The sequence below is a fragment of the Lates calcarifer genome, linkage group LG23 (assembly GCF_001640805.2).
Source record: "Lates calcarifer isolate ASB-BC8 linkage group LG23, TLL_Latcal_v3, whole genome shotgun sequence".
Taxonomy (NCBI): Eukaryota; Metazoa; Chordata; class Actinopteri; family Centropomidae; genus Lates; species Lates calcarifer.
Genome location: NC_066855.1, coordinates 17,326,639 through 17,342,456, shown reverse-complemented (window position 1 = coordinate 17,342,456; position 15,818 = coordinate 17,326,639). Strand labels below are relative to the sequence as shown.

General features: G+C 42.0%; 2 protein-coding genes and 1 long non-coding RNA gene across 16 annotated transcripts in view; 2 read left to right on the top strand and 1 right to left on the bottom strand.

Moving 5' to 3' along the window:
• plekha1b (pleckstrin homology domain containing, family A (phosphoinositide binding specific) member 1b) overlaps positions 1-15,818 on the top strand; it is a 53,138-nt gene that overhangs the window by 22,676 nt on the left and 14,644 nt on the right. The window lies entirely within an intron of this gene.
• Positions 1-15,818, bottom strand: part of LOC127139210 (uncharacterized) — a 37,457-nt gene that overhangs the window by 7,618 nt on the left and 14,021 nt on the right. The window lies entirely within an intron of this gene.
• Positions 3,434-15,818, top strand: part of htra1b (HtrA serine peptidase 1b) — a 72,093-nt gene continuing 59,708 nt past the window's right edge. The window contains exons 1-4 of one of the 2 annotated variants that reach the window (XM_051066383.1): positions 3,434-4,038; positions 9,865-9,964; positions 11,091-11,205; positions 11,453-11,542. In XM_051066383.1, coding sequence (XP_050922340.1) covers positions 3,579-4,038; positions 9,865-9,964; positions 11,091-11,205; positions 11,453-11,542 — 765 coding nt within the window. In that variant the 5' untranslated portion in view covers positions 3,434-3,578. The remainder of the gene's footprint in view (positions 4,039-9,864; positions 9,965-11,090; positions 11,206-11,452; positions 11,543-15,818) is intronic. The other variant, XM_051066384.1, reaches the window with a different exon arrangement.

The following is a 15,818-nucleotide window of genomic DNA, read 5'->3' as shown; positions in this document are numbered from 1 at the left end:
TTACTGATGTGTTTGAGGTTTACTGGACTTTAAAACTGGACATGGATTCTGTTCTGATGTTAGTGCAATATTTCCTTTCATTTAATTTTTACAATTCACACCCCTTCACACACACACACACGCACACACATGGGTTCAGTGTTTTGCTCAAGGAGACTACAATGTGCAGACAGCTGGGGGTCACACAGCCAACCCTGTGATTAGTGGATAAGCCAGTCAATTCAGATACTGGTTAATAGTTAAAACACAAGGTGAGGTGAGGTTCCCGGGACATACCACATTACATGGTGCCTTATGCTGACATTTTTCATTTCAAAACCTGGACTATAGAATTTTCTGCTGCATGAAAAGTAAACACACACGCTGCCATACAGCTGATTTCTAGCAGTCAGACAAGTACATACAACACACACACATATGCATATGCATATGCATGCGCATGAAAACACATTCCTAAAGACTGAGAACAAACCGTTTAAAGTTGATTTCAAAAACATTCAAATCACTCACTTTGTCATATTCCTGGGTATAAATGCTCCTCTCTTTCAGCTATGTCTCTACTGTCCTTTATCATTCAGATTTATATGTCACTGTATTTACTCCAGACCCACACAAACACTCACTGGAACACACACCCTTCAGGGATCAGACTCTGGGTGGGTTTCTTTGGCTCTCTCCTGCATCAATAACTCTGAAAACCCTGCAGCCGCCGGGGCTGTCTGACCCAAACACAACAGCAGCAGCAGCAGGAACAACAGCCCTGTGGTGAGTTGAGCCGGACGGGAAGGAAACGAGCCAGGCCGAGCCATATCATATCACACAGCATGGAGGGAAAACTGTAGAGATGATTGCTAGTTAATTGTGTGTAAATATTTACCAAACAGAAAACAAACAGACAGCTGAATGAAAAACTCTGATAGTGGAGTTTTTAGTTAGTTATTAGTGAATAAATGTCGGCACTCGTGTGAGCTTCAGGGAGTCAGCAGGAAGACACCTGCTTCACCCAAAGGAGGACTCTAGTGCTCTGGCTCTGGAAACCTGAGGAACAGATGGAGTGCCATCTTGGCACAGAAAATCTGAGACTGTCCTTCCAAGAATAACTTTAGCAAAATGACCAAAAATGACAAACATGTTTACTTTCATGTGGAAAGGAAAATTAGAATCATGGTCACATTGTTGCGGAGCCACAAAATCAGTGTGGTGAGGAGGTCAGTTTATTCTGATCCCAGATTCACTCTTCCTTTATGAGAATAACTGTATAAAAAAAAGGGATGATATGACTTTTGTTTTGACATTCAACACTGTGCTTTAGGTAGGATCCAAAGAAAACATTAACACTTCAGAAGATCTTGCTTGCCTGCAGAATTCCAAGAATCTAATGTCAAATAATGACATAATAAACATATGATGACCACATATGATGTCACAGAAACCTTCACCATCGACTGCTAAGGGTTCAGAACAATCAATAGTTTCCAAAATAGAGCTTTTCACGTCATACCACCTGTGATGTAACAGGCCTCCATGACATAAAAGTTACTGAGTGTGAGACTGATGGATGACTCCTGCATTTTGAACCATTCAGTTCAGTTGAGTGAAATCACTATTTTGCATGTCTGTGCGTTGCAAACAAGACACTGAACAGCCTGTGAACTGAGAACTGTGAACATTGCTGTGTTGCAGATAGAGGCACAAACACACCCCGCATTGCCACAGATGAAAAGTGTCATTTAGGTTGAAATTGATATTACATACAACAATACTTTATTTTTTAATGATATTAAATAACAAGCTGACAATTCTGAGGGGAGATAAATAATATGGATGATCATTAACTCTCACTCTGCAGGGTATTTACACATGTTCACAACAATGTGAGTCTGAGTGAGTCTTGTAAAATGTGCAGTTTTAACACAGAAAATGTGCAGCAACCTTGGCCCTTCTATGCATGTTCAAAACAAATGTGTCTCCAACACCATTTGAACTCTTGAGCAACTGTATTGACTTGTCTCTCTTAATGGAAAAATTTGATTGCTGTTGCACACCAGCACTCACTGACTGGATGTCAATGGGAACATGCAGCGGGCAGCAGGTTATGATTACGAAATACAGTTGGACTGAAGGACGGAGAAGGTGGACAGACATGGAAACAGCAGAAGGCGTCAGTAGGTTACTTTTAGTTTTACAACATTGCACTGTAAAACTGAGGAGAAACACAAACAGCTGCCTTTAAGAGGTTAAAATTAATAAAACTCTACTTTTCACAGTGACATGTGTTATTCATTGAGAGCATTAATTAAAATGTGTGAGAGTAAACGTCCAGAGACAGCTGAGTGACAGCATGAGCAGTGGCATGAGGTAAACAGTGGACAGTTCTGCTGTATAGTGAATCACATACGTGGGCTGCAGTGTGACTGCAGTTTGTGCTGCAATAAAACATCTTATAGTTTGTCTGAGGCAGCCTCGTGGCTGAACAGAAGAAACATATGGGGTTATAACCACTGAGGCACTTTCTTAAGGTTTGAAGATCTAACTCAATACACAAGACTGTAACCCAGTGAACAATAAAAAATCATATTGTTTTGAACAAGGCAGCCAAGAGTGCACAGTGATGCAACATGAGCATACAGAATGCACACAGTGTATGCTATACACAGTGTATTGCACTGTGCTGCACTTTCATGCATTCCTCTGCTGCTGAGCCATTGCACATATTATCATATTATATTATAGTATTACATATCTATTGCACATATTTATAGTGTGTTTATAGTTGGTTTTTCTGTTTGCGTATTTTAAGTATTGTGTCTTTTTTTTAAGCTACCAAACGACATTTCGTTATGTGTAATGACAATAAAGAATTCTTGATTCTTAATTGTAACATGGTGTACAAACCTATATTTCATCTAACCTCTACAGGACATTTTCAAGGGATTATGATGAATAAGCTTTATTAGATGAGCAGCACTCTGAATTTTTACTTAAAATCTAAGTGTATTTAAAGTAGCAAGGTCAAAGCCCTCAATATGCAGAATGGCCCCTTTCAGAGTATGTATGGTACTGGATCATCATGATGACTCTGGGCAAGCAGCATTTATCTACCTACTAGAGACATTGTATATTTCATAAATCATATCACATCATCATCATATTTTTGTATACAGCTGTCAGATAAGTGTAGTGGAGTAAAATGCACAATACTCTCTCATTAAATGTAGTGGAATAGAAGTATGACAGTGGAACTTCCTCAGACGTCCAGCTCCTGTGGTACAGCACTTGAGTAGTAGCTGCTTCTTTCAACCATACACAGGTTTAATGCACACAACTTCACCACCCCATACCACCCCCACCCCCCCTCCTCTGATGGACGTCACACACGCCCACCAATCGTCTCCTGTGTTTATCCTGCAGCTTTTATAAACCAAGACAGCTCCACACTGCATCAGTGAGTACCGCTGCAGTGACCTCCGCACAACCCACTTTAAACATTTCTTAACTAGAACCTTAGCATTTCATTAGAAATTTAAAGTCCAACTCCCAGTTTCTTTTTGGCTGAGTTTCTTTTCCACTGTCCCATCATGCGTCTCCGGTTTGTCCTGTGCGTAATGGCCCTGCTGGCGTCTACTTGTCTGGTGGCCGAGGCGCGGATAGCCAAACGCTTCGCCATCGGCTGCCCGGAGAAGTGCGACAAGTCCCAGTGCGCGCCGATCCCCGCCGACTGCCTGGCTGGCGACGTGCTGGACCGCTGTGACTGCTGCCCGGTGTGCGCGTCCGGCGAAGGCGAGCAGTGCGGCGGCGCTGGCGACCGCGAGTGCGCCGAGGGTATGGAGTGTGTGGTGACCGACGGCGTGGAGGTGTCCTCCACCGTCAGACGAAGGGGCAAGGCCGGCGTGTGCGCGTGCACCAGCTCCGAGCCGGTGTGCGGCAGCGACGGCGTCTCGTACCGGAACATCTGCGAGCTGAAGCGCGTCAGCAACCGGGCGACGAAGCTGCAACAGCCGCCGGTGATTTTCATCCAGAGAGGCGCCTGCGGGAAAGGTAGGAGCTCTCTCTCTCTCTCTCTCTCTCTCTCTCTCTCTCTCTCTCTCTCTCTCTCTCTCTCTCTCTCTGTGTGTGTGAAAGAGATTGTATCATAAGAAATAAACAGGAAAAGTGAGAGAGAGCGCAGGATTGTGGAAGTCAGCCTGTAACTGCTCTCACAAAGCCAGAAGTTTGATAAGACAGAAATATTTCACTAATGTTTGTTTGTGTGTGTGTGTGTGTGTGTGTGTGTGTGTGTGTGTGTGTTGGATTTGAACTTGGATGACCTCAGTAGCAGTCCATACACAGACCCAACTTTCTCCTCCTCATCTGTTGGTCTTTGTTTTCAAACCTCCTCAACTCCCCAGAACAACTGATTTTTAAAATCATTTTTATTTGACACATTCATGGAACAGCCTCCACCTTGAATCTCTGTGGGCCTCGGCATTGTCCTTTCTATTACCGGTAAACAAAGCCACAGGTGATGAATGGAGCAAACCTTTGAGGAAACACTCAGTGCTGAAGTTCAGTGTCTTAAGCTGCAGCTCCTCAAACAGCCACAAGAGAACTCTGTCTACACTGAAGTAAAAGGGAAACTCCCAGTTCCCTCTTTTGCCAGTCTAAGCCTCAGGAGCTAAATTTACTGCATCCATTGTTTCATTGAGAGGATCAATCATCATGAGTGATGTTATAAGACACCCAGTCACTGGCCTTACCAGCACAACCCCCCCCATAAAACCCCAGCTTGTTTCTACATAGTTGTTTTGCAGCCTGGGCTGAACACTGGGAGATAACATGTTTATTACAAAGCTTTACCGGTGATGTTGAGTGTATTTTTTTAACTTTGGACGGCCGAGCTGTTTCCCCCCCGTCTCCAGTTTTTATGCTAAGCTAGGCTACAGTATCAGCATGGTATTGATCTTCTCATCTAACTGTCTTTACTTGACCTGCAGTGACTAATGTTAGCAAACTTCAGATGGATGTTGCCATGTAACTGTCAGCTGTGGCTGCAGGGTTCAGTGAATGTCACAGTCTTGCTCTGATACGTCCCATCAGACACCTGGAGGTGGCTCTGTAGCTGCCCACCTCTTCATCTGCCCTTCCTCCATCTGCTGATCAGTTATATTTGCACTGGCACCTCTCACTGCACCAACCCAGCAAACAGGGTTGTTTCCCACCTCTCTCTCTCTCTCTCTCACACACACACACACACACATTCTTCATGTTATCCACAAGGTCATAATGTCTTGAAATTTGGCCAGGATGTCGTGAGTGCCTGCCCTGTGCTGCAAAAACAAACAGAGCTCCCCTATGAGTGTGTGTGTGTGTGAGAGAGAGAGAGAGAGAGAGAGGAGGGAGGGGAGAGAGGGAAAGTAATGAAAGCATATTAAGGAGTGAGTACACACACACACACACACACACACACACACACACAAACACAGGCTCTGAAGCTGCAGCTGTGAACACACCAGTGTGCAGTTTGATTCAGACTCTTAGCAGAGTTCAACAAGGTCAGAGTCTTTCTTCTCCTCCTCTTCTGCTGATTATCCCTCTTCTTATTTCTCCTCTCACCTCTCCTTTCTCTTTCTTCTTCTGCTTCTTTGTGTTCTTCCCCATATCTCTTTCCCTCCTTTCCTCCAGCCTCTCCTCTGCCTCCATCTCCTCCTCCTCCTCCTCCTCCTCCTCCTCCTCCTCTCTCCCATTAATGATCATCTCTCTCCAGGAATAGAAAGATGAAAAACAGAGTTTATTTTTCCTCCGTCCTTATCTTTCCTGTTTTAGTAATTTATTTGTTTTCTCACAATTCACCTCCTCCCCTTTCCCCTGTCCTCCCTCTTCTCCCCTCCCTCCTGAACTTCCTGTCCTCTTCTCTATTTCTCCTCCCATCTTTGATCTCTTCATTCAAGCGGAATAAAAGAATAGTGTCATTCTGCATTCTCTGTCTTCCCTCTGCTCCTCCTCCTCTCCTCTCTCTCTTTTAATTTTGTAGTTTTCTCCTCTTCTTCCATCCTCCCTCCTCCTCCACTCTTTATTCTCCTGTCCCCTCCTCTCGCCATCTTGATTCTTTTTAACCAAGAGCAACAGACAAGTTTGTCTCTCAGGGTTTGAACTTCTTGAGTTGAGGAAAGAAATCTGTCACACAAACACACACCATGTTAATCTTCTGTAATGATTCACCTCTTGGAGCTGATCGGTCGATTGTGTAACTTCCTAAACAGACGCAGATCTAGGTCAAACAGTTATTTAACCCAGATTTGAAGGGACCAAAATGTTTTTTTTTTTTTTTTTTCCTTTATTATTTCGTCTTTTATTTTTTCTGCTTCCTGTGCAGACTTGTGAGCTGTTTGTCAGATTGACAGGCTTGGATACAGAGTCAACAAAACATGGTTGCAGGGTGACTCAACTCTTTCAGGAACTGGAGGAATTTTTCCCAGTTCAGGCTCGTCCAGCTCGTAATGAGATTTCTCATAAAGTGCAAAACAGGGTATCATTTGGCCTTTGTCTGCACTGAGGAGGTGAATGTTTTGTGTTAAACACCAGAAACATTTGTACAGTTTTAAGTGTAGAAGTGGTGCAACTACAAATTACATACGAGGTATGGCTATTAAATAACGAGCAGTAATAAATACTCCTCCTACTACTCTCTGCATCATCACAGCGCTGCATTCAGGTCTTCCACTGATCAGAGCAGTGCAGTAGGTCTTCTTCAGTTGTCTCAGAACGTCTGTGGTTCTTTTCTTAACTTCTGACACAGACTCAGAACGTGTTCCTTTGAGCACAGATTTGATCTTAGGAAAAAGGAAAAAGTCACACGGTGCTGGATCAGGTGAACAGGGAGGGTTTGTTTTTGGGCCAGAAACTGCTTTTCCTTTTGATCAGGGGTCAGAAGTTTTGGGACAACTTTGGCCCACACTTTTGTCATGTTCAAATTTTCATGCAGAATTTTCCAAACTGTCTCTTTATCAATGGAGACTATTTCTGCTCTCGTTCTTATACTGAGCCGTCGATCATTTAGAACGATTAGTTCAGTTTGTTGAATGTGCACACGTGCACATGACATGCAGTGTTCCTCATACAATGTACAGAAAGATTCAGCTGCTGTTTTGTTCAATCTCACCAAAGATGTGAAGTTAATGCGTTGCTCATCAGTTTCTGATGCCTTAGCAAAAACATGCACTTCAATCAGTAGCTGCAGTGAACTAAAGACGTCACTTATTGGAAACTTACAGCAGTTTTGTGTGTGTGCCCAACCTTTAATATACAACACTCAGTGTGACTGTGAACCATGTGGTTTTATCCTCATAAGCACAGTCTTATTATTTAATAGCCATACCTTGTATATGCTCCATCACTGTTTATCATTTTCTGACATAAACTACCAGTTTTTTAGATTAGATAGATTAGATTTCTGATTGATCCATTGATTTTAGTTCATGTCTGACAACTGCAGCAACCATTTAAATTCTTCTTGTCTGTGCATTCAAGGACACTGACATCTCACTAATGATTACTGAACTGTACCTGCTGCAGCTTCGCTGAATAAGTGAAGAATTGGCGATTTTTTTTTTTTTTACCTCACTATATGACACCTGCAGTGCGTTTAAGGTCGGGATGTTTCTTCGTTCGCCTGACTGCCTCCATTCAGCTTACTTCAAAGCCGCAGCATCTGGCACACCACTAATCCTCCAGCCAAACACCTAGCCAGCCAAACACACACACACACACATAAACACATCAGTGTCTTCCAGACAGTCAGGTGCAGCTGAGGCTGAAGTGAGCTTTCACAACAAACAGCTGCTCAGTCAGAAACTTGACTTCAGACTTAGTGCTTTTGACCACAGGACTATCCTCTTTGATTTTATTCATGTACATTGAAATAAAAGGAAATTAAACACCACACATGTTTTAAAATGATCTTTATTTGTTGACCTTCACTGTGTAAATCACTGTATGTATTACAGTTTTTATCAGTGTAACAGATATTTGCACTTTTTCCTTCTTGTCAGTCATAGATTCTACATCACATGCTTCCGGTGAATTCATCATTTCATTTTATTTAGAAGGAAACAAAGAAATCAAATAACTGAAAAAAGAGCCTGCATTAAAAGTAACAACTGGCATTGTCCTCTAAAAATGCACAGACACATTCTTATACAAGTTAAAGAACATGCTTCTACTGGTTTGTTTGTAAACCAAAAAAGTTTTATCAGCTCCACTGGCTCCACTTTAACCAGTGAATGGAGAGGAGGTGATAGGAACTGGGCTGAGCTGAGGAACAGGCTCATGGGCTCAACTCTGATAAGATCTGAAGACGCTGAAATATATGGAATCAGCTGAGATAAGGTACAATCCTGCAGATCTCTGACCTGAGGACACATAGACGTGTCTTTACTGGCACTTTGCTCTGTCTCATGTATGAAAAATGAATGCTGGAGGTTAGTTAAATCATGAATCAGTGTTTTCCAAAGTATACATAAGCACAAGTAAGCACAGTCATTTTGTTTTCTAGAGTAATAGTGGACATTTTGTCACTAGTGATTCAATTAACTGATAGATGACTGAGCAGTTTAAATGCATAAAATGTTGTCCAGAGGTTAGAAATGAGATCAATAAGAATGGTTCCAGTAGGATCACACAGCCAGTAGGCAGCCATGGAGTTCAGGCAAAACCTTAAGTTGGATCAGCTAGTTCATCAAAATAATAAATAATAAGTTTGCATGCTGAAGATAAGAAATGCTTAAAAATGGTCTTGAGAGTTCCTGTTGTTCAGATTTTCCCATCATCCTCGGCTTGTTGTAAAAACACCCTGGCACTGATTTGGTTGTGGCCTTCAGAGGTGAGCTGTGTGAGCCACAGCACAATTAGAAGACTGATGCTAATGGACCGAAGGCTACACATGCTCAACAAGTTCAGATGAGTTTCTGTCAACTTCCTTGAATTCATAATGGCACAGAGATCCCAGAAAATATAGCATGCAGTATTTTTCTTCCCCAGGAAGTGTCAGAAGAAAAGTTTTATTTGGTCAAAGTTTTTCTCACCAGCAAATACGGTGTTGTGTAATAGGGCCTTAATGTCTTCATGTTTTGTCTTTACATCACTGCGCTTTGAGAGAGAAAACATGTTTTCAACACCAACACGCACAGATGAGCTAAAGTGTCTCCTAACTGGTTCCAGCAGGTTGGAGTGGGAGAGGCCGACTTACAAATGAGCAATGAAATGAGAATAGAAAGATCTGCAGCCGTGACAGATGTTGCAGCACCGCTGGAGTAAAACCAAAAGGGGTGGGGGTGGGGGTGGGGGTGGGGGGGTTATGTAAGGTGACAGTGGCGGTTACGCATGAGCTGTTATAATTTTGTCAAAAAACATCCCAACATCCCTGGCCTGCTATCTCCCCATATCTTTTTAGCCTCTGAGTCATTTCCTTTGTTTTATAAGCATCAGTGGGATCAGCAGATAGTCTGCAGCTGCTCTCAGACCTACAGTTCATATACTGCACTCCACATCTGGATTTGCTCTGACACAGCAGCCACAGTTTGGGTCCCATCGTAAATCGAAATTCAGATGCTGATCTTTTCATCCAACATGGCAACACAAACCCATAGTTTTCTCCTCTGTCACTGTGGTCTGACAAAATCCACTGCATTTATATTTGAGAGATTACAACAGATGATTGACAGTTCTCTGCTTCACTTAGAACTCAACACTCAGAACTCCTACATTTTATAGGGTCCCTTGTCATTTATGGTGTGTGTGTGTGTGTGTGTGTGTGTGTGTGTGGGAGACAGAGAGAGGGAGTGAGAGAGAGAGATACAGTTTGTTGACAGTGTGTTTTCCTCCTCTCAGGTCAGCAGAATCCTGACAGTCTTCGTTACAAGTACAACTTCATCGCTGATGTGGTGGAGAAGATTGCACCTGCTGTGGTTCATATTGAACTATACCGCAAGTGAGAAAAACTACCTGATTCAACCTTGCCTACACAAACACACACACGCATATACTGTACACAAACACACACACACACAGCAACCTGCCTTTCTACTTTGCAGGGATCAGAAAAGGCAGCAGCAACAAGATCAAAAAGTGCTAATGGCATGTGACTTTCTTGTCATTGGAAATTGAAGAATAACTACTGACATTATAACATGCAGCGTGCTGTTCATGATCTACTGGCAGAACAGTAATATCAACTTACTGATGTAACTTGAAGTCTGAGATATTAATATGACGACAGCTGTGACATCTCTGTGAGTGCTCCTAAGTCAGAATAACAGTAGGTTTCCTTGCTGTTCCCAATCTGCCAGCATGCCTTAACATTAGCTACCACATACAGTAAGTAGTGGTTATCCTCTTGTGTAACGCTACACCACAATGCTGTGTTCACATAATGTTGGCATCGGAAGAATGGAAAAGCAGGGTTTTTCCAGCTTGGGAGCATTCAGACCAGGATGGTTACCACCCCCGCTGGGCTTGTGGTCACACTACATAAATAAACAAAATTACATATTTTTATCACGTTACGTATTTGTTCCAGTGTGACTTAACATGTAGATAAATCTATTTAGGATGACAGCGAGGAGGTTGGCATGAACAGCTTTTCCCACTTGGCTATTCATCATTACAGTCAAAACTACATGATGAGAACGTGGCAGAGCATGGATGAGAACTTACCATTTTTTCATAGAATCCTAATAACCTTGGTGACTCCCTCATTTCTTATCTAGTGCCACCAGCAGATCAGAGTTTTCATTCAGACCGACTGGTGGCAAGATCTCCTTCATGGATTGACACAAAAAAAAATCTATAATCCTCAACAATGTTGGTGATCCCCTGGTTCCTTGTCTAGCTCTAAACAGTGGATGTTAGAGCTGCTAGTGTGGCTGTAGACTCTTGGTCCTGTTTGTCCATGTTTACAGTCTTTTAAATTATTCTTGGGTGGGTACATTTAATCACTCCTGCAGTTGAACTTGTTAAAGTCCAATAAATTCATTAGAAACTCACTGTTGTGCTCAGACTGTTATTTGAGGATATTAGTCAGAGGCATGTTCTTGTCTCTCTCTCTCTCTGCTCAGGATGATATTTTCTAAGCGGGAGGTGGCAGTGGCCAGCGGCTCTGGGTTTGTTGTGTCAGAGGACGGACTCATCGTCACCAACGCTCACGTTGTGGCCAATAAGCACAGAGTAAAGGTATGCAGAGCAAATCATGTTAAGAGTACAGTTGTAGTGACCATACAGGGGAAACACACTCATAATATCTTAATTTGCTAAATTTAACTTGTTATTTTACAAATATGTATAATTTTGTTTTCATTATCTATTAAGAATTTCGTTCTGCATCTAACTGATACATAACTGTAGAAAGTCGAATGAAACAACAGTTTGAGAGAGCACGACTGCCTCTGATCAGAGTTAATGTTTTGTTTTCATCCGTCAGGTGGAGCTGAAGAGTGGAGCCACATTTGATGCAAAGATCAAAGATGTGGACGAGAAGGCAGACATTGCTCTGATCAAGATCGACGCACCGGTGAGTAGTAGTGAGGAGAGAGTGGAGAGATGACTTTTATTCCTGTCTGTTCCTTTTCTTTTCATCTTCACTTCAGTCTGACCTCCAAACTGATATTACGAGAGTTAAAATTCTGGGTTGCGGTATCAGCCTCTCCATCTATCCATACATCTCTGCACGTTCTTCTGTCCTTATCAGGTCTGTGAACTGTCTGGTCCTGTTTAGAAACATTGTCCTATTGTGTCCTCTCGTGACCTCCTCACATTTTACTGATGTTCTCAGACAGATAACTTGTTTTTTCCCCCTCTGTCTGTCTCTCCTCCTCCTCCTCCTCCTCCCTTTTTTTAAATTTTCCAAAACAAACTGGCAGATTCAGGTATTTATTTCCTTTTGGAGAATGTGCATTTTGTCAACAGTCCCTAAACAGAAAGCCTGGTTTTAATTTTAGCTTAGTGGGATGTTTGAGGCAAGACGCCTCAGCAAAATAATATCATGACTCATGAAAATGGATATCTGTGGAGCAGGTCAGGAGACAGAGGGAGTGTTTTCATGTAGGTTAATTTGGGTTTTCATTTTCTCGCTGCACTTTGTTTTGGTCAAGGGATGACTGGGTTGAGTTCAGGAAATTAGGTTTTCCACAAAATCTGGATAATGGAAAAAACATGTTTAGTTTAACAGGGTCAGTGTGTGTCATTCCTACACAGACACAGACACAGAGCTGCTATTTCCTGCGCAAAAGTCAGACACTTAAAGGGGAATGCAACCCGTTCTCATTGGGTAAAATTTGAAGAGGAAATAGCCAGAATGCTCACATCTGCTCTGGGGAATTCAAGATCTCATGTTAGTCTGAATGAGGGACAGCCTAATCCTTTTCCCTGAATTTAACAACCAAAATAAAGAACAAAACATCATGGTTCACAGAAAAAAGGACCCAATAGCACAATTAAAGAGTCAAGCAAGCAACAGAGGTAAAGCACACAAAGACAATACGGCATAGAACAAATGGAACTGGACCTGGATATATCTTAAAGAGCTAAACAAGGGGATGGAGAACAGGTGAGCAGGTCAGGTGACTCGACTGATTGGAAAGGCAGACAGGTGAGGAGCGTCCGGCTCTGAAGATGAACGGAAATAGAGCGTGTATGCACAAACAAGTGGACTGAATGAATAGGACGAAATGAGCAGAGAGAAACTCAAAATCGTGACACCACAACTTTCAAAAGCAGCAAGTTGTAGAAGAGGCAGAATAAGAGAAAACTGGAGAATACTGAAAATAAAATGTAAGAACTTTATTTATCTTTTAAGACCTTAAAATGTATGTAATAATAAATGATGGATCAGGACCAACACAAACCCTTCATCTTGGAGTTATCTAAGATATTACTGTGGAATTTGCACTGGAACTTAAAATGTAATATAATATAGTTCCCATCCCCATAAATCACAAAAATGAATTGTCACTCATTACAATACAGACAACTCAAGAAACAGAAAACAGGGTGTGTCAAACACAATATTTGAAAATAAGACTAATACATTTCAACTGGGCAACGCACCAAATTTTTTTCCTTCAAATCTGACAGAGGGACAGGTTCAGACCTGCTAATGTCATCCATACACAAACACCCTTCCTACCATCTTGATTTACCATCAGCAAAAAGCAAGTGGTTGTCAGAGCAGGGATGTTAAGACTTACACACAAAGGCAAGTATATTAAAAGCTTCTGCTGACTGTTACCCTTGTGTTTGTTTGTATGGGCTAATTTAGTGCTAAGCTGAACCATGAAGCATGAACAGAAATACAGCAACTTAACTGAAGACTGTCAGAATCAACAGTGAACATTGTGGCCAAGTGGGCATTGATGGTGATGGTGTGAATTTTACCATTAATTAACACCTATTTCTAGATTTGACAGACATCTTTTAAAGGATCCAAAGTGCTGCAGCTGTTGTTGTCAGCACTGAGAAAAAAAAAAAAAAGTTTAATGAAACTCAGACAGGTGTGTCTCAGATTTAACTTTAGATATGGTGTTTGAAAATAGCCCATACACACACATACACACACACACTGTCACTGCAGGATGTGAGTTTGCCGGTCAGACGGAGACAATCATGGTTTTCCTCAGCATGTTTGGGCTGAGCAGCAGGGTGTAACTGGAGCCCAGGGATGAAATTGTGCAGAAATCCACAAATGCTCAGCAGTTGTGGTTAGGGTTTACACACACAAAAAAGAGGCAACTGTACTTCTACAAAAAAAAAAAAAAAAAAAAAAGACTTAATGGTCCTCCACCCTCCACACATCCATCCCTTCTCAATATACACACACTTTCACAGTATGTTACACTGAGACTATTTGACAAAAGTTTGTCTTGGCCATGTTGTAGCTCTGGTTCCATCTGCTCTGATGAAATGAGGACAATGGCTTGAAGTGACAAGATGAGAAATGGAACGTGGTTTGACGTTGAAACATCATGACAGAAACAAGAATGTTTGGTTTGTTTACAACTTATCTGAACAGTTTTGGCCATCGCTCCTCCTAATTATGAAGAAATTTACTCAACAAGTTGATTGCTGAAACTTGGGGCGCAGCAAAATTGCTTCAGTGCAGCTGTGCAGTAAGATCAGGTGAGATGGGTTGTGAACAAACACCCAGTCAGACATACACAATCTAAACCACCAGTTTAGACATAAAAAGCAATATTAGTGAAGTGTCTATTGTAATTGTCCATTGCACAGGTCAGTGTTGAAAATATTATATTACTTTCAAAGATCAGGAGAAATAAAGGGAGCAAAAGGTTTTACAGTCACCAAATCAAGACACTGATGGTGGATGCAGGTCTAAGTAAGCCACTGGCTGTCGGCAGCACAAGTCTCTCTGAAACATCCTTGTATTCCCTTGAAATCACCTTGATATGCAGGTCAGTGTCAAACAGCTTTTAGGCATAACTGCAGTGAAGTGCAGATGGAGCAGCCTGACATGCAGTTGCATGTTCAGGGCAGATAAGGTTGTGCTTTATGCACTGCTATCAGAATAGGATTTATAAAAAGCAAGCATACAGACAGAGGGAGTTTTGTTGGCATCACTAGCCTTCATCTTCACCCCCCCCCCATCACTGCAAACTCTATGGAGTTGTCTTATGTTGCTTTGGAAGGATTGTGATCTGTACATAACTCAGACTGTCTGCTTGTGATCTTTTGATAAGTCTCTGCCAGACAGTGGATATGGGAGTATGGTAACTCTTATACACTTATGTCAAATATGAGCAGTGATATAACAGGCTATGCCTGATTAATGTCTGCTGAAGTGATGATCAGTGATGTGTACATTTCATCTAATGATCATGAGAAGCTCATAGGACAAAAAACCCCATAAAAATAGGAGTTTCTGTGACAAGAGTGCCGCTGTGGGCTACCAGTTACAAAAAAGCTAACTGAATCCAAATGTCCATCCTCCAGAGAGAGGTTGAATAATGATTTTGGATGGCTCTCAGCACTCTGGACTTCCTGACTATGTGCTGTTTAGTCCACAAGTTTGCATGCACAGGGCTATTGTTTTTCACACATGAAAGAACCTACAGTATAATCAGTAATCCAGTGGATCACATACCTACCTGTATGCAAAAGAGGTTGCTCATAGTGGTGAAGCTATAGAATGTTTTTGTCCAACTCTGCAGTTTCTTTTAGCTCCATGAAGCTTTATATATATAAATATATTATTTAGCTAATTGTTTGGATTTTCTGCCAACAGCTTTACTCATAGTGTCTGCATAGTGTCATTTCTGATCTGCAAAAGCACACATGGCAGAGGAGGAAAGTTGGCAACCAGCTGGTACACAGTACATAGTGGGACATTTAGCAGCTAAAGAGCCAGATTTCCTCGAGAGTTAATGGGGACAGGAACAGAACTAAAATGACAACTTGTTTGCTGATAAACTCTCAAGTTGTCAAATTAAAAAAGCATATCAGTTTGTTTCTACTGCCTTAACTGGTCAAAATCAGTTATTGTGGGTTTAAGGCTCCAGGTCCAGCCATACAGGTGTGGTTATGTTGCCTGATTCGCCCTCTTCCCGGGACTGTGTGGGCATGCACACAAACTGTACTCCTGCTGGTTTTCACCTGTGAGGGGTGGGACAGTTGTCGTTGGTCGTAAGTCCAGATTCAGAGAGTTTGGTGACATCACATCATGTTTCCAGCTTCACTCCACCAAACATTCACCATCCATCTCTATGCTAACAACACCGTTTCTTAAAAATATCAGTGAGATGAAGAAGAATTCAGAGGTGGGAAAGTCATTTGAT